Source organism: Diprion similis, chromosome 10, assembly GCF_021155765.1.
Source record: "Diprion similis isolate iyDipSimi1 chromosome 10, iyDipSimi1.1, whole genome shotgun sequence".
Classification (NCBI taxonomy): domain Eukaryota; kingdom Metazoa; phylum Arthropoda; class Insecta; order Hymenoptera; family Diprionidae; genus Diprion; species Diprion similis.
The window spans coordinates 15,106,860-15,133,664 of record NC_060114.1 but is presented as its reverse complement, the minus strand read 5'-3'; the positions used below and the strand labels follow the sequence as shown (position 1 = coordinate 15,133,664).

At 39.8% G+C, this 26,805-nt stretch overlaps 2 protein-coding genes across 4 annotated transcripts; one reads left to right on the top strand and one right to left on the bottom strand.

Moving 5' to 3' along the window:
- Positions 1-15,732: 15,732 nt before the first annotated feature.
- LOC124410915 (COP9 signalosome complex subunit 2) lies at positions 15,733-18,403 on the bottom strand. 2 transcript variants are annotated; one of them, XM_046889643.1, is made up of 9 exons: positions 18,247-18,403; positions 17,704-17,898; positions 17,497-17,622; positions 17,134-17,310; positions 16,812-16,986; positions 16,606-16,744; positions 16,307-16,523; positions 16,091-16,231; positions 15,733-16,020 (listed from the first exon to the last, which is right to left on the bottom strand). In XM_046889643.1, exons 1-9 carry the CDS (start codon positions 18,298-18,300, stop codon positions 15,901-15,903), a joined length of 1,344 nt encoding a protein of 447 aa, XP_046745599.1. In that variant the 5' UTR covers positions 18,301-18,403; the 3' UTR covers positions 15,733-15,900. The 2 variants fall into 2 exon arrangements, with proteins under 2 accessions (XP_046745599.1, XP_046745600.1); XM_046889644.1 differs by having other exon boundaries at positions 15,734-16,020; positions 17,143-17,310.
- Positions 18,404-18,698: 295 nt separating this feature from the next.
- On the top strand, positions 18,699-26,544 carry LOC124410914 (neuroblastoma-amplified sequence-like). 2 transcript variants are annotated; one of them, XM_046889640.1, is made up of 18 exons: positions 18,699-18,880; positions 19,125-19,362; positions 19,459-19,877; positions 20,071-20,454; positions 20,646-20,856; positions 20,948-21,168; positions 21,264-21,596; positions 21,688-21,893; positions 22,008-22,304; positions 22,374-22,710; positions 22,792-23,201; positions 23,275-23,574; positions 23,685-23,973; positions 24,056-24,358; positions 24,427-24,847; positions 24,952-25,841; positions 25,926-26,054; positions 26,191-26,544. In XM_046889640.1, the coding sequence occupies exons 1-18, from the start codon at positions 18,764-18,766 to the stop codon at positions 26,464-26,466; spliced, it is 5,781 nt and encodes a 1,926-aa protein (XP_046745596.1). In that variant the 5' UTR covers positions 18,699-18,763; the 3' UTR covers positions 26,467-26,544. The 2 variants fall into 2 exon arrangements, with proteins under 2 accessions (XP_046745596.1, XP_046745597.1); XM_046889641.1 differs by lacking the exons at positions 19,125-19,362; positions 19,459-19,877.
- Positions 26,545-26,805: the final 261 nt, after the last annotated feature.

Sequence of the window (26,805 nt, the reverse complement as noted above, 5' to 3'; positions counted from 1 at the left end):
GAAATTCCGTTGTATTTTGTATTTTTTAAAGAACGACGAAAAAATTATTAAACGAAACCTAATATGTGTCTATAAATATTACACGAGCAACAAGATATTTGCATTAAGTAACACGTTCTCTCGAAAATTATAAAAGATGATTTACTTTTTCCATGCTTAGAAGAGATTCATTTACTAAGGTAAATATCCTTTTTTTACTTTGATTTCATTGTTTAGAAATGACCTGCAACTCAGCGCTGTATAAATTGCGAAATTGCGACAAGATGCGATCTTGTGTAGGCGTTTAATTAAAGCAGATTTCAAATCAATTTACGCGTGAAAACTTTCCCATAATGCAGATACGTAGAGAAATTCCGTTGAGCCGAACGTTTCTCTCCGCGACACGTCCTCGCGCAAAATCAGCGATCCTCAAGCTCGATCCAAATTTCAGAGGACGCTCTGGCAAGTTGAAACAACTCAACCCTCAAAACTTCTATATATAGATATTAGGGGGGCCGTTAAAAAAAATCCAGTTTAATGTCAACATTTTTTTTGAAACTACAGCCGACTTACAACTTCATTTTTTGAGGACTCCACGGCGTAGCGTATAACTCGGGTTAGACTCGATATTTTTTTATGAAAATTTTTCTGTTATCAACTTATTAAAAGTATCTAAATATATCCTCAAAATTAAAAAACAATTGTTTAATTGGTTTTTTTTTTGCGTCTTGAAAAATGATCTCCATTTCACACCAGAAAAACTGTACTAGCCCCTTAAATAGCGCTCCTAATACGTAAATTAAATAAAAATTGAGTACAATTGACGCGAAATTTTATGTAATAAAACAACATTGATTTATTTTACATTTAGAAATACAAGTTTGAACAATTTTATTTACAGTTCACACTTTTGTCTTTAATGAAAAGTTTTTCGAAATTTTTTTTTTTTTTGCGGTTGATTGAAATTGAATTTGGATTTGAAAATTTCTTCAAATCAACAATACCAGTTACGACTTAAGATTATTAATCAAGCTGAAACGTCTTCAACGTCATGTGCCGACGTTTGTCTCGATGGTACCTTGTAGGAATACCGTGAAATTCTGATTCTCGAGAAGCATTACAGTCCGTATAATAGCTGATGGTTGCTGGCTGGTAGCGATGAGTGAACTGTTCCCCAGAAATTAGTCGTAGATCAAACAAGCAAGTTTGAGGAACGTATAAACGAAGATAGTCGCAGGTGATTCTGGTGGGGGAAACGATACAACAAACAGATCCTACTCCTATTCCTTAGCCCTCTATCTCTCTATATATATACCTACAACCAGACTGCTGCTGGGCCAAATTCTCCGACCTCTTAGCCCTCCGACATCACGAAACCACGCGACTTGGTTCCCAGATTTATTCAGATGTATTTATCACGGATACGCCTTGAATTTGTAACTAAACCACCGACAGGCTTGGAGGCGACGAGACGACAGCGACGACAAGACGAGCGTCCTTCCATCTATTCTAACATCTTCAAGGATCTACCTGCTACGACACTTCTTGTGTCAATACGACGAGTACCTTCTATACATCAACCCACGTACGTACGCCCCACATCTCGAGAATATACTATACATGTATTTGCCGTATTGAATTAAGGTCTGCAATCGTACCCAAATATCACTGTATTGCAATTTCGTGTGTTTTTGGACATACAGAATCCAATTTGGTCTCAGAATCCCTCCATCACCCCTAGATTTTGGCTACTTTTATGTCGATAACTCAAAATCTGGGGGTTCGTGGAGCGATTTTGACACCGGATGCAGATTCAGAATATCCAAGAAATCATAGATATGGTGGTGGAGTACGCCAGACAAGACAATTTTTTGTGTGCCTGTGTAACTAATGACTTTTAAAGCTATATGTCGACAGCCTGAAGGTGTTTGTGATGTTCGATTGACTGTTAAGGATAAATTGGCGATAAGTAGTTTAGGGAAATTTAATCCTCGGCGACGAATGTATCCGTTTATCGTATCCCCATCATCCATTAACCCACCCTGGAGCTTCGAGTGAGTTGGACTGGTAGGGTGATACATATGCGAAGAAAACGGCGTCCCGAAGTGGAATATTTGTGTGGGAAAAAGGTGGGTGCGTGGCTTAACGTACATCCGGGTGGGCTCTTCGAGGATACGGGATCGCAGTCCAGGTTTAACCGAGGCGATCACCAGGGTCGCGATCCAGGAGCAGAACAGAGTTGAAAGAGCTGAAAGGCGTAAAGATGAAAAAGCGAGAAAAGGATACTCGGGGTGGGTGAAATAAATGTAAACCGCTCTGAAGTGTATTCGAGTTCCACCCCCGCCTTCCTCCATTCAGCCAAACATATCCAGTGACGTCTCAATGCCGATCGCCAAGCCTCAACATCCTTTCGAGTAATTTTTCCTCGCGATAAGCCAGAGATCGTCTCGGTGATGTGCTCAGGTACATGCAAACTGTTACGTAATAGTCCCAAGGATTCGAAAACCGCCGCGTGAGCTTCCCATCAGTTTTTAGCGGCTCGGTCCATACATCATATCGTCTTCCGAGTGAGAGACACTAGGCTGCCACTGTAGCAGAACCATCCATCTTATATGGCTTAAGTCCAGACCCCAGATGCGTCATGCTGCGAGTATAAGTGAGCCCGAGGATTGCGACTTCCGAGAAACTGGTGGCAGCGGTGGGACGCGTCCACATATGCCAGGAATTTGAATGCGGAGTGCAAGACGCGGCATCTTGCGTCACCATTTCTTTCGGATTGGACAAACGTCGCTTTTTTCGTCGCTCACTTCCGGTGGGAGAGAAAATTTGGGTTAAGTATACTAGACGGTTTTCTGCAGGAAAGAAAGAAAGATAGGCTTTTGGACTTTTTTCCATTTTTTTTCTGACACTGACCCATCATCTTCCGAAAAACTTTATCGCTTGCTCTTTGATCGGAGAGGAAAAGCAGCTCTTGAGAGAAAAAATTTGTAGCACGCATCCGTCGTAGGTGTGTAAATTTTTCAAACAAGCTGATCGAATCAAGAAGCAAACAAGTGATGGAAGTGCCCTTGAGAATTTTGAAACTCGAGTTGAGCGTATCGTCGACGATAACCTGACAGAAGCTCCTTGAGGAGTAAAATATTCGTCAAGAATATGACAGAACGGTAAGACGAGAAATCGAACCAACGATTCCCGGGGACAAGTATACACCTCCACGTCGCATACTGTTAAGCTCAACGTGAGAACGTACTTGTAGCACAACGTATTTGTCCGAGAGCATGCGTCGAAATAACGGCGTATACGCGAGCTGGAGCTATAAATAAAAAGGGGTGACAAATAGGAGTGGAAAAAAGGAAACATGTAAAAACAGCGACTGGCTGAGGAAGGGAGGGAGGGAGGGAGGGAGGGGTAGAAACTAACTCTGTCCCGTAACTCACTTAAGGTAGAAGCTGACACCGTATACCTTCGTGGTGGCTGAAAAATATTGTCCATATAGGAATGGGACGATCCTTGGCGACGGAGACAAAAGAATCGCCCGGCTAAACGAGATCAAAATGTCTTCTGGGTTGTACGTTGCGGTTAAAGAGATGGCTAGTCCTATCAGTGTCTTGTATAAATGGTGAAAATAAAGAACGGATTCCGTAGTTGCGTTTGGCCGCCAGTTGTTGTTGCGTCGACACCGATTTGTCAGTTAAAAAGCTCACTTTCTACCTCACCTTTTTTATTTCCTTCACCTCTATTTAGCTTACAAAAGATCTTGCATACCCCTACTTAAAGCAAAGTGCTCCTCGCAAATTATTCTACAACAAACGCTGAACGATTCACCTGCATTCGCTCAAGTCATATTCTGCAGCTCTTGTTTTTACTGCAAAGCGTCTGTATGCAATCTAAGCACCGTGACGCAGGGATGAGTTTATTTTATGGAAATGGATTCTAATTCGTGGTATACTTTTTGGTCTCTTCATGGTTTCCCAGAACAACGTTTTGAATATGGAGTGAATAATGACGTAGATGCTTCCTTTTTTCAAAATCTTCTAGATGCGTCTAGAAACTGGCGCCTTAATTTGTCGTCCCTTTCAAGTTTATCGAAGTCAAGAAGCCTTGTATAAAAGTTGTAAAACCTCAAGCGGCTGATTCGAAATGACGAACTCGGGAAAATTCATTTCCCGAGGGAGTTAAACTCTCTGGTTTCTAATCCAGACCGTTTTATGGTTCTTCAAACGATGCCAGTCTCCTCAAGGCGACCATTCCGCGGTACGGATAATGATCTAAAACACTTGAGCCGTGATGTACGATATCCGGGTGTAAATCAAGTCGTCTTTGACATTCATCACACCTCGTGAATCGGGACACGGAACAACGATTTAATTATGCAAGAGTATTCGCGTGTGGATGCTGCATGGATCGTGTCATTCGGTGGAATACGTATATAGTCCGGATAACGCGTTCCGACAAGCAGCATCACGTATGCGTGGCTCTATTATGTTCATCACGTTTGTTCGGGGTGAATATAGCCACGCGAAAGCTTGACAGGAGTAAGAATAAGGCACAGAGTCAAATTACGTCTTTGTTCCACTTGGTTGTAACGTCGTTAAGATTACAGCTGGGGGTGAAGATTAGCATCAGATAGCGTCTCGAGTGCCCTATAAGCCGGGGTCGTACAACTTCCTCCGAACCTGAAGGCCCTTTACCATAATATAATATAATACTGTGTGATAACGTCGCAGTTCACACTTGGCGACGTAATATTTGAAGAGGACTAAACTGGGTCCTCTCCTCGCAAAATTCATAATAAAATTACCCGGCAACCTCTCACTGTTTAACTTTTCCCCCATGTTTCCGGTAGCGGGCAAACAACCGGTTCACTACACCGATCCTCAAATTCAAATATAACCGAAGCTTCGAGGGAAATATTGATTCAGGAAATTCTTAGAGGGACCATGTCGACGTTACACCGATGAACCAGCATTTTCATCCGGCCTCTTGCTCGCACCCCGGTTTTACCGACTGATATTCCAACAGAGATTAATGGCACGAGGTTCTGTCAAAGAATGGCACATGGGACCGGGAATGTGGGATGCAAGATGACTGTCTTGTCTGTCTTTACGGCGTCAAGTGCAGGTGACACTTGGAGCTGAACATCCACGCCGTGTATATACGCACCGTTGGAGAATTAGGAGCAGCATGGCGACTAGCCGCGGGAGGCAGAGGACGCAACAATTAATCATAAGCTTAGCTGATCAAAGCTAGAGACACTAAGCGTCCAATGGCTGCTCGGTACTGTGCCACAATATGCAATTATATTTATCCCTCACTGATACCGCTGGCCCGATTCTATCCGTGAGATTGGCTTCCCTCTAAAAACCGGCCAACGTCAGGAACCCGATTTTCCGAATTTTAATCTCGGCGCTCAAAGAGAAACGTTAATTGTGGTTTTCCAGTCCGCTCTGTCGGTTCTCTGAACTTTAGAGGATGGCGCTGCAGCTCGAGGCTGCAGGACTGCAGTGTATGCACTGCATATTGTGTATCGTCTGAATCAGCAGAACAAAGTTTAGTGCAGAATAGCTGGCGTAGCCAAAGCAGTACCAATAACTTCTAATTGCCAAGTTTCAATTCAATCCGAAATCCATGCTCCGATCGACACTCGATCCACGCCACCACGCCGCTTGGTTACTGTAGGTGTACAAGCTTCCAACGTTCCTCCTATCTTCTCAACCCTCTATGATGGGGCTCACACTCGTCCCATATATTATATCGGATAGTTTCCGTACCATTATACTACGTGAAGTCAATGCTGGTCGCCTGATTTTAGAACTTATGATAATTTAATAGTTCCTAAGTAAGAAGCTGGCTTGCACATTCTCCGATAGGACATTTTGGCTCAACTTTGTAGAGTGCAGCTCAGCAGTTAAGAGGGTTATACCTAGTCAGGATTTTTCAAACATTGATTATTTTTTTTTTCTTTAATCATTCTCGTAATGTACATACATTCAAGTATATGCACAAAAAATTTCACATCGATCCGACAAATATTCTCCAAGTTACGCGCACATTTGCAAAGACGCCCTGGAACGGTGGAAACTGCTTGTGAAACTTTGAGGCGTTTTTCTCAAATCTACGTTTTCCATGTACAAGTGGTGAGCAAGATTTCTCGAAAACGGCTGAATCGATCGGTCTCTTTGTACGCAAGCTTTACGAATGTATTTTTCAGTCCTCCATCGAAGGTTTTTTCTCGCCGATAAACATTTTCCATTTTAGAAACAAATTAAAGCGAAAATTTTTATGGAAAATTGATTTTTTTTTTTGAAATAGCTCGTATTGCTGAAAATCAATATTTGGCTTATTCCTTCGACTAAAGATCAGATACTAACTTATATTAACTAATTCTTGTAAAAAAAAGTCCAGAGATATCCTAGCAGGTTTAAAAATCATTATTTAAAAAAATAAAAATCCACAGAATGAAGTTCAATGTTGCCCTACCGTGAACGTCAATTTTTATATAAACAAATTAAAATGTCTTCGTAAAAAAAATTCTTAAAAGGTCCCGTTTCTCCTGCCCCCTGATTAGGTATAACCCCTTAATGCAAAAATAACAATAGTCATCCGAGCTTCACGTTCTACTTATCATTACAAAGAGTGTGAAGCCGTTGTAAAGAACTCTTAAGAGAATCAGTAGTACGCGTGAGCTTTTGAATTGGAAGAGCATACACTGATATTCACAGTATTCACAAGCGCAATTGCGCCGTCGAAACTTGACGCGCGTTTCAAACTGCAACTGAACAACTTCCATGCAGGTATTCCATATCGTGTTTACAGTTTATCGTCGTGCAGCGCTGTTACAACCCTCAGGGGCCAGTTCGGCGACCGCTGCCTGTGCCGCAAAACAGCAATTAGGCTTTCTTGTCTGCAAAGGACAGATAGATGCGGTTGCGCGGTGTTGTGGTCCGATTTCTGCGGGTGTGACACAGACGAGGGGCAGCTGCACAGGGGCTCTTCTCAAAGAGGAAACAGCCGGCGGGTGGGAAGGTGTGGTGCCATAGACATTCTCGGTTGATAGGGTGGCTACAGAGCGGAATAAGAGGGGCGGGTGACTCGCCGGTTTCCGGGCTTCATTGAGCTCATTTGAGTGCCAATTGAAAGGGTGCCGCATTACCGGGATTTCACGAGACGAATCGAGCCATGTACCTTCGTAGCTATCAACCAGCGTCACGCCTCCGCCTCGAGGACCATTTCTCAATCTGCGAGTGAAGCCGAAGCGAGTGCCTACCGCCTATAACAAATGCCATTCATTTCCTCGTTACCTAATTTATTCAGAGAATTAATTGCCGCGGAGTTAATCTCGATCGGTTAATAATCGCGCTTCTCGTTCCCTCGCCTTCGAAGGATAGTCACGCCCGCTTCCGCAAATTCCGACTCTGCAAAGGCCCGGGCCAAAAGAACCGGCGTTTGTCGTCCGAGCGATCGGTTCGCCGAGCTTGCCGCTTCATCTTCGTCCATGTTATGTACAGAGAATGAGGCGGATGAAACTCACGGGGAGGACTTTAGTTTTTGCCTTCAGGAGTCGAGGTATAGGTATATAAAAGCGGGCACCTCCACCCTACACAGCGCTGGAAAGGACACACGGTAAATAGAGTTTTCACTTAAATTAACTTTCTTCCTGAAGAACTTTTATCAAAAGGGGTTCGCTCGCTGCGCCGCAACCGACTTTCGCTACCCTGCACTCGACCAAGCACCGACTACGTGTAGGTACATTCACTAAACACTACAGGGTGTCTCAGCTTCAAGTAACCAAACTGATAGGAATTATAGAAGAGGTCGAACTGAGTAAATTAATCCAAAGAACATGTGGTCTCCGAAATTGCATTCGCGAGATACGACCGGTTAAAAAAAACCCGCTAAGCGCCGGCATGTAGGCAACCGAGCACACTAAGCGCCGGCACGTAGGCAACCGAGTACACAGCAGGCAGCGGTTAGCGATCTTGTTGATGCGCACTTGACTATTAATACGGCACATAACTCTTTTAAATTCACGAATTTCAAACGAAAACACTCTCGACAATGAATTTTCGCCAAATCGAATAATGAGGACGTGCGATGGAAATAGCCTTATCATTTATCCACGTTGAGCTGTGTACTCAGTTGCCTACAATGCCTGCGTTTAGTGTGCTCGCTTGCCTACATGCCGGCGCTTAGCAGGACTTTTTCTAACCGGTCATATCTCACGAACGCGACTTCGGAGACCACATGTTCTTTGGGTTAATTTACTCAGTTTAACCTCCTCTATAACCCCTATCAGTTTAGTCACTTGGAGTTGGGACACCCTCTATATGACAATGCTTGGCGGGATCACCCGAGTAAAAAACAGGCTCAAGCGACAGGAAAACCGAGCCCAAGTTTTCCCGCTGTAAGTCAAAATCAAGCTACTCCTCCTCTTTCAGGATCTAGTAAGTATAACTTCTCTGCAGTTTCATACTTGCTGAGCAATATGGCGTCCGGAAGGGCAGTCAGCTGATTGTAAACAGGTTATGCGAATATTGATATTTTGATTTTGCAGGCTGTTGGAGTTGCGATCACTCATCTACATACTTTGAACGCAATACAAGGTCCGTAATACCTGTTTTGAACACATAACCGTTTTGGATTTTTTCCATAGTACATCGACTTCAAATATTTCGACGTCAGTGATAGTCTAACAATCAGTTTTTAAGAAGTTTTGCGCCGAACAGTTTGTGCTGGTTATACGGTGGTGATCTGATCGATTTTTCATTACCGCGTACGAGTTCGCGGCTAAATAATTCTCATCTGCATTAAAACTTCCTGATATAGAACGAGTCAATTCTGCACGACGATTAACGTTTCTAACACGACTGTAATATTGGTTGAAAATTGAATAAAGAAAACTACGGGTAAATGCAACGACTGTACATGTATACGTATAAATGAAAATTGTTAGGTATAACACGTCCTCGAGAATTAGATATTTTTGACTGTGAATCACCCCATTAAGTTGATCTAGCACTATGGTGCGTTATAACGGCCGTGGAGAATGGAACAAGGTGAAATTCGCGAAAAACAGGTTGCGTAATGCTTAAATGGATCATTATACAGAAAAAAGTGTTCAAGCAGCTGTAGCGGAAGAGAGCAAAAGACGAGGGAAGGGGGTGGAGAAAAAGGTGGAAAGAAAAGAGGGAAAGAAGGAAAGAAAACAGAACAAAAATGAACCTTGAAACGGACCCACGTTCCCAGTGGCGCCCTTGGGTGAAAGGAGAAGGAAAAATGGAGGAAATGGCGGGTAGGATCATGCCTTGGGGGCGTCTGGGGAGTCAGGGTGGCCGCGGGGGGTGGGGGTCCCCTTCTGCAGTGTGGGTTAGCTAACATTTACATAGCCGTGAACGCGGCCTGAATAACAATCCTCGAAACAGAGCAGGAAACGTACCGTCTTCCCTCTCCCCTGTACATATACATGCAATAAATACATACATACATGCATGCATAAATATATATCGTACGCCTGATATCGCAACAGCACACACAGCTGGCCGTTTTACGTGTAAGGGTGGATTAAAGCGCGTGTGAGTGTTCTGTTATATCCAATTCTGTCGTCTTCATCATAACGCGTTGTTCACGTTGGTTTGTTTACAAGATTTCCGTACTAAATTGCCGGAACACACACATCCAGGCGCACACCGTTTTGAACACCGCAAGGGTGGCTCAACGTCGTATATAAACGCGACGGTATCAAATTCTACCGCGATTCTACAACATGCAGAGACTATACCATTACCGATTTCACCGCCTATGTAATGCCTCTAGAATTTCACCTGAAACTCCTATTCTTGCAGCCAAATGATTATTCGAGTCGTAACAATTCGTCCTGTTCACTTGCTACTCGTATGCGATGCTTTGCAATTTTTTCTCCACCGATGATCATGTGCAATTGCCGCGTATTTCACGGGGTAGTCTCACGTCTCGTTAATTTTTTCTTAATTACCCTCGTTATTGTAGTAAAATTTATTTTATAATTTTTAATTTTTCATATATAAAATAGGAAGTTATAAATAATATGGAAATTTTTTTTCTTCGTTTCTTATGATAAATTTCACTGGTATGGCCGTCTGAAGTTACCCCTATTTAAATCTGACTGACACCATATCTCAACTTTCGCGCATCTGAAGAAAAAAACAAAGAGGTTATGTCCAAAAGGACAATTATCACAGAATTATGCAAATTCGATAAAAAATAAAAAAAAAAAACAAAACGATATGGCGCGGACTTTTAGAATTTTTTACCTCTTTTTTCCATTCATATTGTTGGAACACAGGATTAAATATTGATAAATAATTTTTATGGTCCTACACACGATATAGCGACAAGCGTACGTTTTCACAATCTCTTTTTTTTCAAATGCATGAAAGTTGAAATATCGTGTCAGCCAGATTTAAATAGGGAAAACTTCGGGCGGGCATACTGGTAAGATTTAGCATAACAGAAAAACAAAAAAAAATTCCATATTACTTTATAACTTCGTCTTTCACGCCACGTCTAAAAAAAAATTGAAACTGTTAAATGAATTGTACTAAGAAAAAAATGTGTTAAAAGAAGTCATTGGGATGTGAGGCTACTCTCTTTATGAGACCAAATCATTTGAATATTCATATGCATGGGGATCACTTTATACTGCCCATAAAACGCCATGGATCTGGTAAGGGGTCGAATTATATTTTTGTTTGTTTATTTTCTTATTATTACGGAATTTAAATATCCTGGCTTCATGATAAATAATCCTACGATGGATTTTTATAACTCATTGTCAGCTGACGAACCCTGGCGGATGGCTTCAGTGGATCCCAGGTCATATCTGCATCTGGGCGTGAGAATAAAAGATATCATACCACTGCGGCTGTGTAACCGCATACTTTCCATCTCCTTCTCGAAATATTATGCATACGCGAAGAAGTTTAATCGTGGGGAAAATCCTCAGAGAACTTTTAAATTATTATCTCGAGCTTGTATAATACGGCTATACATACATACAGTGGATACATAAATATAAAACACGCATCCAGCCTGCACGGACTTACAGTTTATATCTTTATAGTTTTCACCCATTTTTACTGTCCCAGCTGGCTTACCAAGCCGGGATTCAGAGAGAAACCGTTGAGCGACTAAGCTCACTAAGCGACAAAGCCAGACCAATATGGTCACCGTTTCTAGCCCCCATGCATAAATACCCGGAAATATGAAAACTGCTATTCCTCATTCAATCTGCTTCAGATATTCAATCATCCCATTCATTCTATATGCAGTATCTCCAGCAGCTATGAACCCTCTCATGAATGGACTGGTAGACAGTACCTACCTAAGTATACAATTAAGTCTTACGAACTAATCTCCGAGAATTCGTGCCGTCAATGATATTAAAATTATAACCAAGCCCTTCTTGCCGTTACTGTTATTAGCGTAAAATAGGAATAGATAACTAATCAGTGATAAAATTCATCGTGTAGAGGAAATAAAATCTGAAGCGTGTCTTAACGGTGGCCATATTGATTTCATCTCAGCGTGGAGAGGTCGTCCATGTTGAAGCTAATTTCACACCAAGCATTTGAATTAAAATGTACATACATAACTGTACGCCAACATACGTTTTGGAGCTAAAAACTAGAAATTACAAATTTTCGATGAACTCCGCGGAATTAGAACTGACATTGAATTTTAGGTAGTGGACCCGTAGGAGTGTAATCTAGCTGTCTAAAACACAGGAAATAGGATATGCTTAAGTGTAGCGGGAGAAAACGGGATAATATTAGACAGTTTCGAATAGACCTACGCAAACGTTGGCTAACCTCTGACCCGATCGGACCCTCGGCCACCGAAGAAAGGCAGTCGGTGACGTATTCGCTGATTTTCCTGTCTCCTCTCTCTCTCTCTCACACACTCTCTCGTTCGCTCCCTTTTTTCGTTACCTTTCTCCTTCTCCTATTCTCTCCGCTTTCATATCGACGTCAGCATTTGATCACTCGCTGATTCCACACACTCTACGGCTGCGATTCCCAGCTTCGAAGGTTTGTACCATGCTGCACGAAACTAGCAAAAAAAAGACGTCAAAAAAATGGTCTCTTTTCTTTTTTACATATTTTTATGTGTGCCTAAATCAGTCAAGCCTGAATAAAATCGTATCAGGATAAAAACGACGGTATACCGTGGATAGAAACGGAATCGCAAGAACACCTACAACTTGACCTGCGAAAAAGTTAAGAAGATATACGCGAGAGGTTCTTATCTCGAATTTCCTGTAAGGTTTCCCTCGCACACGTTAATTGTTATAGGTGTGTAGGATAAGAAAGAAGAGCGGTAAGAAAAACGAACAACAAGAGATCGCTTTCACCCTGGACAAGTCGTGACAGTAAGCTCGTTTCTAATTCGTGTCGTTTTCTAATCGTCCCACTACTGTCATTATATCTTCTAAACGAATATCAAGGCTGTAAGAAAAAAAATTTCATCACAAAGATCAAATGGAATTACAGCCTTGATGTGGATATCTCAGGATTGACGTCTGTAATTTAATTCAATTAAATTGGCTCCTACTATTCTATACCCATAAACAGTTCACCTTGAACTCCGAATTAATTTTCTTTAGGGTGAACGCGACTTCATGATTTAAGCGTCATTTGGCTTCACGGCCAAATAGCCCAGTCGAATTAGACCAAAACAGGAGCTGACATCGCAAAAATTGTAAGTAACGATTTTCCTTCATTTCAGCTTTCGAGCTTTCGAGATTCACACTCTATTGCTTCAGCCGCCATATTGAATTCGAGGTCTGAATCAGAAATATCGATCCTAGGGAAAAATTAATAAGGATCAAAATTGTAGGAAATTTAAATTCAAACAACTTTGGTAATTACCATTTTTCGTGTAAAATGGACAATAAACGAGATAATACAACATTACCGAAGTTGTTTGAAAATTGAAAAGAGGTTGGGGGTGAACCTAAATATTCTATTATCTCGTTTATTTTCCATTTTACACGAAAAATGGTAATTACCAAAACTGTTTGGTATGAAATTTCCTACAATTTTGGTAATCGTCAATTTTTCCCTAGAATCAATATTTTTCGATTAAGACCTCAACTTCAAGATGGCGGCTGAATCAGCGATGGGGTGCGAATCCCGAAAACCGAAATGTAGACTGCCAGTGACCCCCCCCCCCGACGATTTCCGAAGTAAAATCGCTACTTACAATTTTTTTTTTACAAACTGATCGTCCATTAGCGTGCACAAACAGTATGTTTTTTTTTTTTTTTTTTTTTTTTTGTCGAACACTCGTATACAATATCTAGACAGAACAAGTAATGCGCGTCGCGCCAAGTGCCTACTACCTATGTATAGTCACATAAATATGCATGTGCGCATAGGTATAATCCAGAATCCCATAGAGAAGCTGCAGCAGAGATAGCTGAAATTTTAATAGAATTGTTTCGGTCTCTGGACGCCCTGGCAAAGCTATGCGTAGGTATGAATAGTGCAGGCTGTGCAGGTAACTGGTTAGCTGCTCGATATAATCCCTGTGGCGCTGCAATTTAGCGAGCCAAATTTACCAATATAGATATACAAGAATAGAGGGAAGATCAATAATAACATTGATTAAAAAGGAAAAACAAAATAACCAAAAAAGTAAAAGTAAAACGGACAAGAGCAAATCCTCGTTAGTAGAACAATTCGAATCACGTACCTAACGATTTACCAGAACAAACATTTTAATTTTCGTGTAATTATTAAATTCCTTGTTTTTGGGCTGTTTTTCCCCTTCTACGTCTATTTCAGCCATTGACAAGGTATCGGAAATTTTTTTTAATTGTCGTTGGAAAAAAGGAAAATGATTAACGTGTTACAGGAAAAGATTTTATACACCCTTCCGACGATTAATTGATGTAAATTTTATACGAAATCGACAACGGATTTTCATACAAAAAGTTCAATTGATACGCGCGGTAATCGTATAAAAATTTTTGCAAATAAAATTAGCCTAGAAAATAATTTCTTTTTTTTCATGTCGGAACTCATACTGACCTACCTCGTACATGCAACATACAGATATCTATGTAACGTACGTTACACGAAGGGAAAAAGCCACGTCGGTTAAAACCAGAGTGAAAATTTCGCTGTCAGCCAATTAAAATCTTAAAAAGTGAACGAGTTTATATTATACGCACCCTCGGGTGCTCAGGGAACGGGAATAAAACTTGAGAGACGTAGAGAGTAAACGTTGGAAAAAAAAAATCAACACATATATGTTCACTTGTGCGGAAATGTGGACGCTTGAAGGTATGAGACGGTGAAAATCGCGGTTACGCGATTACGCCAAAATATATACGCCGCTGCTATATTTATTCTCCGAATAATCCTACATATTCGTGTTCATCGGAATGCGTAAAAATAATAGCAGCGGAATGATGACAGGGAAAAGATAAGCCGATTACGTCACAGGAGATTTTAATATAATTCCTCGAGTACTGAAGTGAAAATTCTTGTTTAGAATTTCCGCTAAGTGCAAATTAATCTCCAGGTTCAAATGCTTGGCAAGAAATATCGTGCGTTCTATCGGGATTGTCACTTTGCAATGTGCCATCTGGTAGAAAAAAACAAACTAATGCAACCAGGCTGATATCTGCCAGTTGACCGTGTTTTTTCACGTTTGGACAGTAAACAGGTATATATTATTGATTATGTTTCGTTGATTTATGTGACATGAGTAACTTGAAAACCCAAAAATTACCATTTGCCTTCATTAAAATGATAAACTTAGGTTATGTGGTGATAAAATGGCGCTGACAACCATGCTCTGACGTCATAAAAACATTTTCCAATATCTGCAAGCATGAGTAAATTCGTTAAAAAAAATAATTTCAAATGATTTTGTACAGGATTTAACTCTCTGAAAAATGCTAAAGAGATGAAACAGTTTTTTGAAACACCGTCAACGATAACCCGATGTTATTCGAATGGGAAAACTTTGAATTCTAGAAGCGATATTTTCGAACTCGTTTTAAGAAACATCCTTTCGCAACGATTTTTCTTTTTTATTGGGATTTTAGAAAAAGTTTCTTAGTTGTGAAGGAAAAAAATATTGCAGGAAAACAAAACGTGAAACGAAAATATCCACGCACCGCGAAAATTTCGGTCCATCGTAACGTTTGTAACGAACCAAAGGTCGAAGAAAAAAAAAAAAATAAATAAGAAAGTAACGACTAATTTAATTCTCTACGCAAGACAAAGTGGTAAAACCTGTTCGGCATCATATGCGTACCGGGAGCAATCCGTGAGGATTGTAGTTATAGTTATATAACATGAAAACACTTCTATTATACGCGTAGGAAACTCTTTCTCATAAAAATGGAACGTGTTCCAGCAGCTGCAAGGACTTTAACTGTCCCAGGTCGGAAGTAATGGTTTCTTAATGCCGCCGCCCCAGTATAATACTGAGTTTCCTCGAAGAAAAAGAAAACCCCTGTGGAATAGTCCTTGTTGGCATGTAACGCTACTGTTCCAGCTTATCGTTCTCGTGTTCGGAGGAACCGCGGCTGCGTAAGTATATTATTATTAAACAACTACGACGAAGTTATTTTTTATGCAGGCAGCGATGCAATTTGATGAAGTTAAATGCGAATTCTAATGAATAAAATCTGTCTGAAAATATGAACAGGGATAGAAAGTTCCCATCAGGGTAAAAAAATAAGTAAAACAGTTTTGAAAATATCACGTTAAATTTTATTCGAAGCCATGTTCATCGATGCTGAATATAGCTTGTAATGTTATTGTACAAGATTAATGGTAAATATATAATCATATGCGGTATTATCGTAGTACAATATTTTCGTTGAATCGTTCACAACGTAGCAAGAACGATTCAATGCATTTGGATCTACGACATTTTATTAACGACGGCTACGTGCAGTGACTGTAACTGATTCGTCCATTTGTCTAGAGCGTTATAACGCGCGGCGCAAACCGACTTTTTATCCAATTCGAGGACTTGGTTCACCTGAAAGAATTATAAAAAGTAAGATAATATTTATCGACGCGTGATTCGCGGTGAAAATCGGGCTTCTTACCTGATCAATTCGACCGCGAACTGTGCTATCTAAAATACAAGAAACCAGCAGACTTTCGACCTCGGAAACATCGATGTTCAATTCTTTACTGATGAAGGGTATGTGGATCCTTGTATACGGTTTGATAAGCTTAATGAGCACCTGGAAGCATACAAGTTTTATTAACCAGCCCATTTTGTTTGAAGGTCAACAAAAAGCATGTTCATATCGCTCCACCTGAGTTCTAATATTGCGCAGAAGGTCTTCAATGTGCTCCCGAATGAAGGGGTCATCCATTATATTGTTTCTATTTTGCTTCAGAATAGACTCAAATTGGTTGATGTCATTGTTTTGATAACTAACAACCAGATTAGTCATCGCAAGTATTTCGGGGTCGTTTTTGTATGGCTTTGCCTCTTGAGAGTCGAACGGATTTATACCAGACTTCATCAACCTAAATAGAACATAAAGTCAAGTTAAATAACATGTTCAAACGCTTCAAATTTTCATTTATACGAATGCTAGCTTATTCTTACATGTTAGCCAAGACCAGATACTTCAAACACGTCGTACGCCTTGGGGAACCGGACTCGTCATAGTTTTTAAACGCTTCGAAGAAATCCGTATGAGCCCGCTCGAATTCCCCTTCTCTGAGGTGCATTTTACCCCCGCATTCTGTATAAGAATAAAATTGGAGATGCATTACACAATTGAGATAAAATTCTACTATTTGAAAAATTACCTCTGATTACTCCCATGATGAGGGGATGCGGAATGGCACTTTTGATGTGGAGACTTTGTTCATACAGAGTTTTGAGTTTTTTGTTATTTTTCTGGGCCGTATACATTTGGATTTCGAGAGCGTATATTTCGAGTAATTGTGTACCTTTTTTAAGATCATCCTCTCCGTCGTCTGTCTGAAATGACGAAGGAATTTTGAGCTCGTTGACAAGCGTTGGGTGTTGGCGAATAACGCGACGAGCATGCGGAGGATTTTACAAAAAAAATAAGTAAAAAATAAGGGATTCTTTTAAGCAACGGCGGGTGAGAGAAAATTTTCTTACAATACCTACCTGACAACTCTGATGAAGCTGTTTCAGTATTTTTGCCAATTTGTTAAAATCTGATCGATCGAAATATAGCTTTCCAAGTTTTGTGTTCGTCTTGAACCACAGCCTATCATTTTTCGCATCTTTTAGTGCGTCTAGAGTTGTCTCGTAAAAATCTTGCAGTAATTCCATCTGGAAAAATGAGGTAAGAGATCCTATCATTTGCTTGGATATAGTTGCTGAAACATTAAATTAAAACTCTTTTGCATATTTGCACGCTTTCCAAAGTTATTTGCTTTTAATTCCAACTATCCTGATATCGAAAACTATTCATTTGAGAAAATGACAAAAAAAAAAAATGTACAAATTTGTACAAACGTTTTTTGAAGTACTGATATAATCCAGGATTGAGTTGATCGATTTTTCTGAATGATTTCTCGTCACTGCACTTTTGATATACGTTAAGAGCTGCTTGTATCGAGTCATCATTTCCTTGTAATTCAACTGTAACAAGAAAAGACATGTGTTTAGACGATAGCGCCCATGTATCAGAATAATGCTACCTCATTCGATATAAAGACACACCAGTTTGAAATTGATTTTGATCATTTGTTTGAGCGCCTTGAATCCCCATTCTCCTTTATCGCCCCCCTCCAGGTCTAGCACTTTTTGAAAGCTTTGTAACGCCGCCTTAGGATCATCCTCCTTAAGTGCTTTACTGTTGTAATATTGATTTTCCAAGTCTACGTCAGGCTCCGAGTTGGAATCCTCTGAATATTCCTGGAAAAAAAAAAACATTACAAGCATAAGTAGCAAATTAACTGCACGCAGCATTTCTGGATAAAATTTTCATTCTAACGGCAAGTTTCGTTAATCTCTACATCGGTGTGCAATAGGTTCAGATTAAGAAATATGTAATTCAAGGAAATACCAGAGACAATAAAAACAGATGAATTCAGAGAAAAAAAGGATTGGTAGAGAAGGCAAAAAGATTTTCCAAATGGTTTCTGATTACTGGGATAAAGCGGAGGCGGTTTTGACGTTATTTCGGCGCAGGGTGAGAACATAACCTCAATCTAAAAAGGAGCGATGAATGACGGGAGAATTGTAGTTGAAGTAAACTCCTACCAAGCCATAATCTTCTTCCTCTTCGCACATAAAATCGTCGTCACCATCCGACATTTTACTAGTTGTACAAAAAAACCGGGATATTGTAAAAATAAAACTGTGAAGTAATAATCCGCAGTCTTCCTTGAGTTTTGTTTACACCGATTAACGTACTCAATCACGCTGGCGACTGCTGCCAACTGGGGTGAAAATCCTGAACTAGACGTCGAGCTTATATGCAAATATTGCACGGCAAGGGAGCATCCCAATATTCAGAGTCATACTCTGTCTCTCTCGTTCTGCGCCGTGATTGGCTGAGGGATCGCGTTCAGCCAATCACGGCGCAGAGCGAGAGAAACAGAGTATAACTCTGATAAGAGCTTTTAGGATTAGGATTTCCTTACTCAGTTGCGCATACGCCATGCGATTTGAGGATGGCGATGGACCAGCGGAATTTGGAGAATGCTGAATGCATCTTTGACGTCCTTGACGTAAGCTAAACTAACCTCGAAATTTAACTTTGCGGACTTGACAGCTGATGGCTGTAGAACCGGATCAAAACATGGGTGAAGACGGCATCGAGAAGTGTGATGAGCAGTCGATATTATACGAGCTGTTGGAGTATTACGTGCGCAAACAAGAGCCAGAATTATCGGTGAGATCTCGTGATGAAATTATCTAAAAATCTGGATAAGCCTGACTTAAGTTCTAACCTATTTTCGGTGTTTAATACCACTTAACCTTTAACCTATCCTCACTGAACATGCATTTTATTCGAGAATGGAACAGCAGAAAGAATCATCTAATTGATCGATATTCAATAATCAGACATGTGATGATTTATTTTCAACTGGGTTTTGAAGAAATCAATAATTTTTATCGTATTTCTGCTACTTCAGAGATGCAAAAACGACACCGCAGCTATCCTGCCAGCTACAGGAACGATAAAAATTGCCCTGAGATATCTGAACAACAGATACTCGTTGCCAGAGTCTATATCTCTGGAAATTGGACTGACTTTGCAATGGAAATTTGCTGTCGGAGACAAAGGAAGTCTGCTTGCCATCTTACAAGATAATTTGATAGAGATAAGAAAATCCAAGGACGAGTACTCTTCTGTCGTCGGCAAAGCGTCAGGTATGCAAAAAATTCCATTCAAACAATCTATATTTACCATCACAGCAGGATCTTTCAAAATCCTCAATACTTTCACATATTGATTCTGAATTGCAGTACCTAAAGATGCCTTTCCGCAATGGCGTAAAGTTGTGTGGAGCCCTGACTGTTCGCTACTCGTGGTTGCATCGAGCAACGGCTATTTGTCGTTCTACAATTCTTTGGGAAACAATGTGTTCAATATAAGTCCGAAGAACTTGTCCCAAAATCCGAATATTCTGGAAGCTGGCGACGCTGTTGCTTCAATGATATTCGTTAAAACAAGAGTCAAGAGTCTGAAATGGGCCTATGAATTTCTTGTCATCACTTACAGCGGACTATTAAAGGCCTATTACGTCTCAGCTACTGAAGCATTCGAGGAAAGCCATGAATTTTCATTCGGCAGCTTGTACAGAAATGGCGTCAGTGCCGTTGCTTATAATGAAAGACACAATTTACTCTTTGTTGCTGGGAGTAACATCACGCAAAACTTGAATGTGAGTTTCATTGCTGATTACCTCTTGGTCAAGTTCCAATGTAATCAATACTTATTTCTCTACATTTTATTTAACTAAAACTTTGGGATCTTCCTTTTTTTTGTTTATTTCTAGGTCGCAGCATGCCGTAATTGCATCTTTGCTGATAATTGTAAAAAATTAGCCTGATGTTAAATTAACTTACGTGTTTCAGACTATCTCTTCAAAATCTGGTCTAACATCGTGGTGCATTCTCAATGATTATCCGTACTACAAGTTGTCATTTGCAAACGAAGAGAACACTAGTGCAAATTCAAGTTTTTCAATTTGGAATTATTTGCCTACTTTGCGCTCCCAAATCGAATCTGTCATATTTAAAACCAGTATATCACCAACCGGAGATCTGCTTGCCTGTTTACATACCGACGGCTCAATAACTATATGGAATTTGCCAAGCTTAAGGCTCTACAAAAAGTGGGGCCCCAATGAGCAGCCAGATTCCGATGCTCTGAATCCCCTTGGTCTTGTTAAGTTGAGAAAATTACCACCAGGATTTTCTGAATTTCATCCTATTGATGTCAATTGGTGGTCAAATCATGTAAGATATTCAAGAATGTTGTCTCTAAAATTTATGCCCACATTCATAGTCGCAAAATAATACTCTGCTACCTCGTTCTGCTGGGAAATTATTCAATATAATGAACTCATAATAACGTTTGACTTATTTACGTTATTAATGTCATAAATCATAATATAATAATCTAATGCAATGTTAGTAACTTTTTACAGTCTGTTATAATAGCAAGATACTGCGGATCCGTTTCCGTTTGTTCGATCAAGAATTTGCGCAACCTTCTAGGTGCGAGTCCAGAATTTTTATACGGACAGCCGCAAATATCCGAACTCTGCCCAGACCGTGGTTTCCTCAGTTTAGACTGCGAGACATTTTTGACGAGCAAAAAGAGGAGCAGAGATTCGACAAATGAAAGTCAAAATTCAGGTACCACGAATTTTTGGCCTTAGACTTACTTAGACATAATAATTCGAAATTCTTTACCATGATTGTTACAATGCTTGAATTTTTTTTGCAGACTCATCGTCGGATAGTGAAAAAGAAGAAGAAGAAAACGAAAGATCAACGGCTCTGAAATATGCGGGGAGTTTGTTTCAAAGCGCTCTTTACTCCATTACTGACATGGAAAGGTTTCAGCCGAAGAGAAAAAAATCGAAACTGATTCACCGAACATATAGAATATTGGGATTAAAGAGTACGACTCCAGAGGAATTGTACTCTAGAAAGATCGATATCGAAGTAAAGTATCTGATTCACCCTTGAATATGAAATTTAAGGAATGCACACAAAGTAACAAGAGGAATTTAACTAGAATTTTATATAATGAAATATAGGAATACGGCGAGGCACTAGCTTTGGCAAACACTTACAACCTGGACACTGACTTGGTGTACCAAACACAGTGGCGCAAGTCTGAGTTTTCACTAAATGCGATTAAAAATCATTTGAGTAAAGTGAGCAAAAGATCTTGGGTTCTAAACGAGTGTGTAACGCGTGTACCAGACACAATTGAAGCATCCCGAGAGCTTCTTAACTTCGGACTTCGAGGCGCAAATTTAGAAACTTTATTAGCCATCGGTGTAAAGGACGACGGCAAGTTTACGCCTGCTGATGTAGAGGACGAGGATTACGACGATTTGGATAAAATCGGTGCAACTTTGAGACAGGTAGTGTATTTTTTATATTTAACTTTATTCATACGGAATCTCAATACTCAAGTAGTCGCGTCTTCCTAATTCCATTATTTATTTTCTACAGATACAGAAAGAAAATCAAATATTGGATCAAGTAAATATTGAGAAGTTGACTGAGGGTCAGAAGGAAATGGTAAAGTACAGACGAAAGCTTCTAGACCATCTGGATAAATTGCAAACTTATGAAATAATATTAGAAGCTCCCTCGATGTATAATAAAAATTTTTATGAAGAATTCCGAAAACTGAGCACTCTACAAAATGCTATTAGGTATGTAAATAAACACCAACTGGCATTCGTAACTCTCTAGTACTTGAAATAGTTTGATCCACCTAAGTATTTTTCACACTTAATTAGTTTCTTCTAAATTATTCAATTGTACAGATTTGCAAAAGACAGTAATTACCGGGCTGTGGATATCATGTTCACTTATCACAGTGCTAAAATACTGCCGCACTGGCTTGCCGTTATAAGTTTCTTTCCCGAGACTCTCAAACCAACGGATTACGAAAAACTTTTACCAGAATGCGACAACGAAGGCCAACTATTCTTACCAGACCAGCTAGAGTTGCGCCAAAAAGATTGGTCGGAAAAAAATGAATTCAGCAAGGCGCTGGGCCTGTCCGATGACGACGGCTCTGAATTAATTTATGACTGTGACCCAGCATTGAGAGCTTATAGGTATGCCTCGATCGCTATATCCGTTACTGATTATTTGAGGACAGAATATTTTTTATATACTCATTTTAGGAATGTGCCACTCACCCAAGAACTGCTTAATAAATGGTACAAATCTCGCGCATATCAAATAGAGAGAAACAGCTACATGGTGGACAATGCTTTGAGTCTGATAAGGATTGGCAAATCTCGGAATATCAAAGGCTTGGAGAATTTCATATTCGAATTAGAGACGCTGGATGATTTGATATACAAGGTAAACATGGAGGACATGTCTCTAGCCCGATTGGAGAAACTTTCAGACCTCGACAAGATAAGACTATTGATGAGCAAATCTGATGAGAAAAATTTTGTAGATAACATTAAAAACCTCGTCATTCCTTATATCCATAGAAAAGAGAGGCTCTCGGTGAGTGAATAATGTATTTACTGCTCTTTGTTCCGAGGTAATACATTCTTAGAACTAATTTTCTTCCACTTGCATTCACAGCCTCAAGGATGTTCTCATCAGCAGCTATTACATGATTACTTAGTGTCCTTGAGCGAAGACGACTTAACGTTGCCAGTGAAATTCTTTGAACATTTAAAACAGACACAGAATACAGAGATAATCAGAGATTTAGAAGCTATTATGAAACTGGCATTAGATTGCATTTACTCTTGCAAAGATTTGAAGATGTATGAAAAGGCCAAGTGTATATTTGAATGCATTCCGTTCAGTCAGGAAAACGCGGAATCTGGAGAGATCTATCGGCCGATCGAAGAACTCGAACAGGAACTCGAGTGCTTGAGAGTGCTAAGCGAATACAATGTAAAAACTACACTAAAATACATTCAAGAGAACAAAAGTAATCGTGAGACTGTTAAAATGCTGCTCACTCAAATGGCAAGATACGTAAAGTGAGTAATACTTCAGTTAATATTAGCTATATATCAGTGTATATATTTTTATTAACAATTGAAAATTCTACAGCGCGTTACCACCAAATGAAAACTTGTGGCCTCAATTATTAAACGATATACTTCAACTTCACGAAACAACGTTTTCCTGTCTCGACATCGAAGTATGTTTCGAAATATGTGTCTCAGCTCGTTTAAGTTCTGGAGAGAAGACGACCATTCAGAATTGCACGAGTCTCATAGAGACTAAGAAATCTGAAAAATCTATGCTCAAAGTGCCTTATGATAAAGCAGTGGGATTGGTATTGCAAGCAAGTACCGAGTACTTCAATAGCTCGAAAAGCTTGACAGATAGTAGCATGGAACTAGCAAAGTAATTTCTTACAGTAACTAAAATCCAATTTTTTCGTGTCTATTTATCAAAGATACGTATCGTATTATGTTGAAAAATTATTCGAGAAAGTCAAAGTTTTTCTTCTTCAGGGCATGTCTCTACCTCATAGAGGACGACAATCCGGAAATAAAAGAGGAATACGAGCTCATAAGTTCGCTACAAATTTTGAACGACTTCAACGTAAACGTATTGCCACTTCAAGTCAGACTAAGCCAAGATAGGATTAAGTTAATCGAAAGCTGTTTGAACAGTCAGGAAGACGCCTACAAAAGTACCCAGAGATTGCTTAACCTGGCGAGGTACTTGAGGATCGAGAAATACAACTCTAGAAACAGGGATGGCAAAGTCTTGGAACTTGTCGCGCAAAAGGCTTATGAGGTAAGGTGAATTACGATTCTTTTTCAGTCACTATTCTCTCTTGATGAAAGGTACTCTCACACTTTATGATAATTCATTTCAGGTGAAAGATTACAGTGCTTGTGCGACTATTTGCCAGCAGCTTATAGACCACAATAGCTCATCAGCATGGAAGATAATTTTTGATTTGGGTAATGACGACGAATATCAAGACTTCAAGTTCAGGCAAAAGTGCCTGTCCTTCGCTATGAACTGTGGTCCAACTGATTTGTTAGAGACTATATTGCAACGGATGCATTTAATCGAGATACAAATACTCCACAAAGATCTGCAGAACTTATTGCCTTCCGAAGTTTCTGATACAATGGCTGACAGTGACGATGAATTTACAGATGCAATGACTACAGTGAGCATCCGGTTTTTCGAATACTAATGGTTTACTTAATGGCTGTAAACATTTCGTTACTTTTTCAGCCTCAAGTCGAGTCCAAGGAGTTTGTAGTGCCAAACATTATAGGGACGTCGACCGAAATGGTAATCAGCTCAGCTGAGCTGGTGAAAAAGTCGACGTACTCATTGCTGAAGAACGTGGGAAATAGAAATTTCTGGAAAAACACCCTAAACTTGAATTTTGTCAGACAAAGCAGCGACTCGTGCGAAGGAGACGATCAAATACTAAAGTTAGACGCCGTAGAGAAGAACCCTCAGAGTTTTTCTTGCTTTTACGAAAGTTTGCATAGGGATTGCTCGATCAGCAATTTAGATACTAATTACACAAAATACTCGCTACCGGATATAAAAAATAATAAATTCAAATTATGCCAAAACCTAGTTAGGGTTGCCCTACTTGGAGAATGCGCCAGCTACGGATTTGAAATTAGCAGCATTGACCATCGTAAGTTCTGTACAATTGATATTAAAATTTAGGAATCCTGATGGAAAGTATCTGAAGCCTTAGTTAAATTCTGCCACAACCAGTGAAATCGTTTAATTTTTCAGTATTCGTCGAGTGTGCTCGTCATGTCTTCACGGAAGACTGTTTGCTGGGTATTTCATACCTGTTGAGTCTTAGCAGCAGTGATAATGATTTTGTCAAACCAGCCTTTGACGACATACCAGACGCAGATCTGCGACTGCAGTTAGCTGCCTATTTCTACTCCCTAGAACTGTACAAGAAACTGGAGCCAGACAAGGTGGGCTACTATTATGATCCGTTAGAGTTGATATCGAGGATGACAAAAGCTGCTGCTAACATGCAAGACTGTCCGATAGCTGAAGGGCTGACCTACTGGTCTTCGTGCTTGTTAAATGCCAAAGATTGCAAAGCTGAAGACGAATTAGCTGACTTGGAGGATGGGCAAAACGGGACAGATAATTCGAATCCTATTCATGAGCCGGAAAGACATGAAGAGAAAAATGGTGCACAACTTGAGGCGTTCTCTCAGTCGCAATCTTTGAACAAAAAATCTTGTGACAAATTTTCCATCGAAGTCTCATCCTTTGAATCGAACGAGGAAGAAACGGGCTGGGATGATGACTGGGGTGATTTTTCGGACCAAAGTGACGAGGACAAGAAAAGCCCACTTGAAAAATCGGAACTGCATGAATCAGTGACTCCTGATACTGAAATGACGGAAGGAGATCGATTTGCACAATTTGAAAATTTGATTTGCCAGATTAGTGGCAAAGACGAATACTTCAGAATAAAAGAGAAACTAATCTCGTGGCCTAAATTTGAAAACCCCGAATTTACCACCGTGGATAAGCATCCGACGTTAAGATTAATCGATTTAACTAAAGTACTTATTACGGAAGAAAATGATTGTTCTGCTAGTCAGAGGCTGGTAGAATGTAAGGAAATTATGGCCCATCAAATTGTGTCTGAAACGGTGAGTCTTTGATGAATATTTCTTAGTTTTTGCCTGATAAGATTAGCAAATCTTTCGTTGTATTCATTAATTCATCTTTACCAGGTACTGAGAGAATATTTGAGTAAGACACACGTCTCCTCAGATTTGGAACTGAAAATTTATCTACATTTATGCTCGAATCAGAAATCCCTCCACGAAGAAGCGGTACAAATTATAAAAGAGAAATATCAGGTGATCAGATCCATTATGTTTGTCTTTTTCGAGTTATCATTGTGAATTGATATTTCGACAGATCGATTGGATCTATTAATACTCCACCTTACAGGACGTAATCCAATTGTTATATATTATCTTTTTTTTTTCATAGGACATGAAACTATCGTCACCGATACTTCAAGAGTTATTCTTCAAAAATCTTACCGGATCATTTCATCCAAATCACATAGTTTATAAGTTAATTCTCGATGAAGTAATTGACAATTTCGACTTGATTGACATTGAAGAGAATTTAAAAATTTTGAGCGACGTATTAGTCGTACAACGATGTCTACCGCAAGCAGCTGCCCTGAGGAATTTTATTAATGGTTTACCTCGGGCATTGCAGACGTTTGATGCCGGGCTCGGTATGTTATTCATGAAATAAATTGAATTTTTACACATGCTACCTTAAGCGATACGGTGGTGTCATTGTTGTAAATATAAATGTTATTTATACAGTGAATCTGAGAATTTTTATCCAAGCTTACAGCTGAATGTATACATTATTTTTCTATAGTGTTGGCCCGAATATAAGTCGAGGTTTTTGGTAAGCGACTTTACCCTTAAAAACCGTACTCGACTTATATTCGGGACTTTTTAGGAGATTTGCATTATCAATTGGGAATTTCGTTATCGACCGATAATTGTAACATTCTCGCAATCCAATATTCGCGCGCTGTGCGTGCGCGCCTAATCTCGAAAATCGAAAATTCGAACTTCGTAA

Excerpts from the sequence above, each read along its gene's own strand:
- LOC124410915 (XM_046889643.1), bottom strand. The coding sequence starts at position 18,300 with ATGTCGGATGGTGACGACGATTTTATGTGCGAAGAGGAAGAAGATTAT. Across the intron at positions 17,311-17,496 it reads ATATCAGTACTTCAAAAAAC|ATGGAATTACTGCAAGATTT; the intron begins GTTTGTACAAAT and ends TCATTTTTCCAG. Across the intron at positions 16,524-16,605 it reads TATCTGGTCTTGGCTAACAT|GTTGATGAAGTCTGGTATAA; the intron begins GTAAGAATAAGC and ends TGTTCTATTTAG.
- LOC124410914 (XM_046889640.1), top strand. The coding sequence starts at position 18,764 with ATGGCTGTAGAACCGGATCAAAACATGGGTGAAGACGGCATCGAGAAG. Across the intron at positions 19,878-20,070 it reads ACATCACGCAAAACTTGAAT|ACTATCTCTTCAAAATCTGG; the intron begins GTGAGTTTCATT and ends TACGTGTTTCAG. Across the intron at positions 24,848-24,951 it reads AATTAGCAGCATTGACCATC|TATTCGTCGAGTGTGCTCGT; the intron begins GTAAGTTCTGTA and ends TTAATTTTTCAG.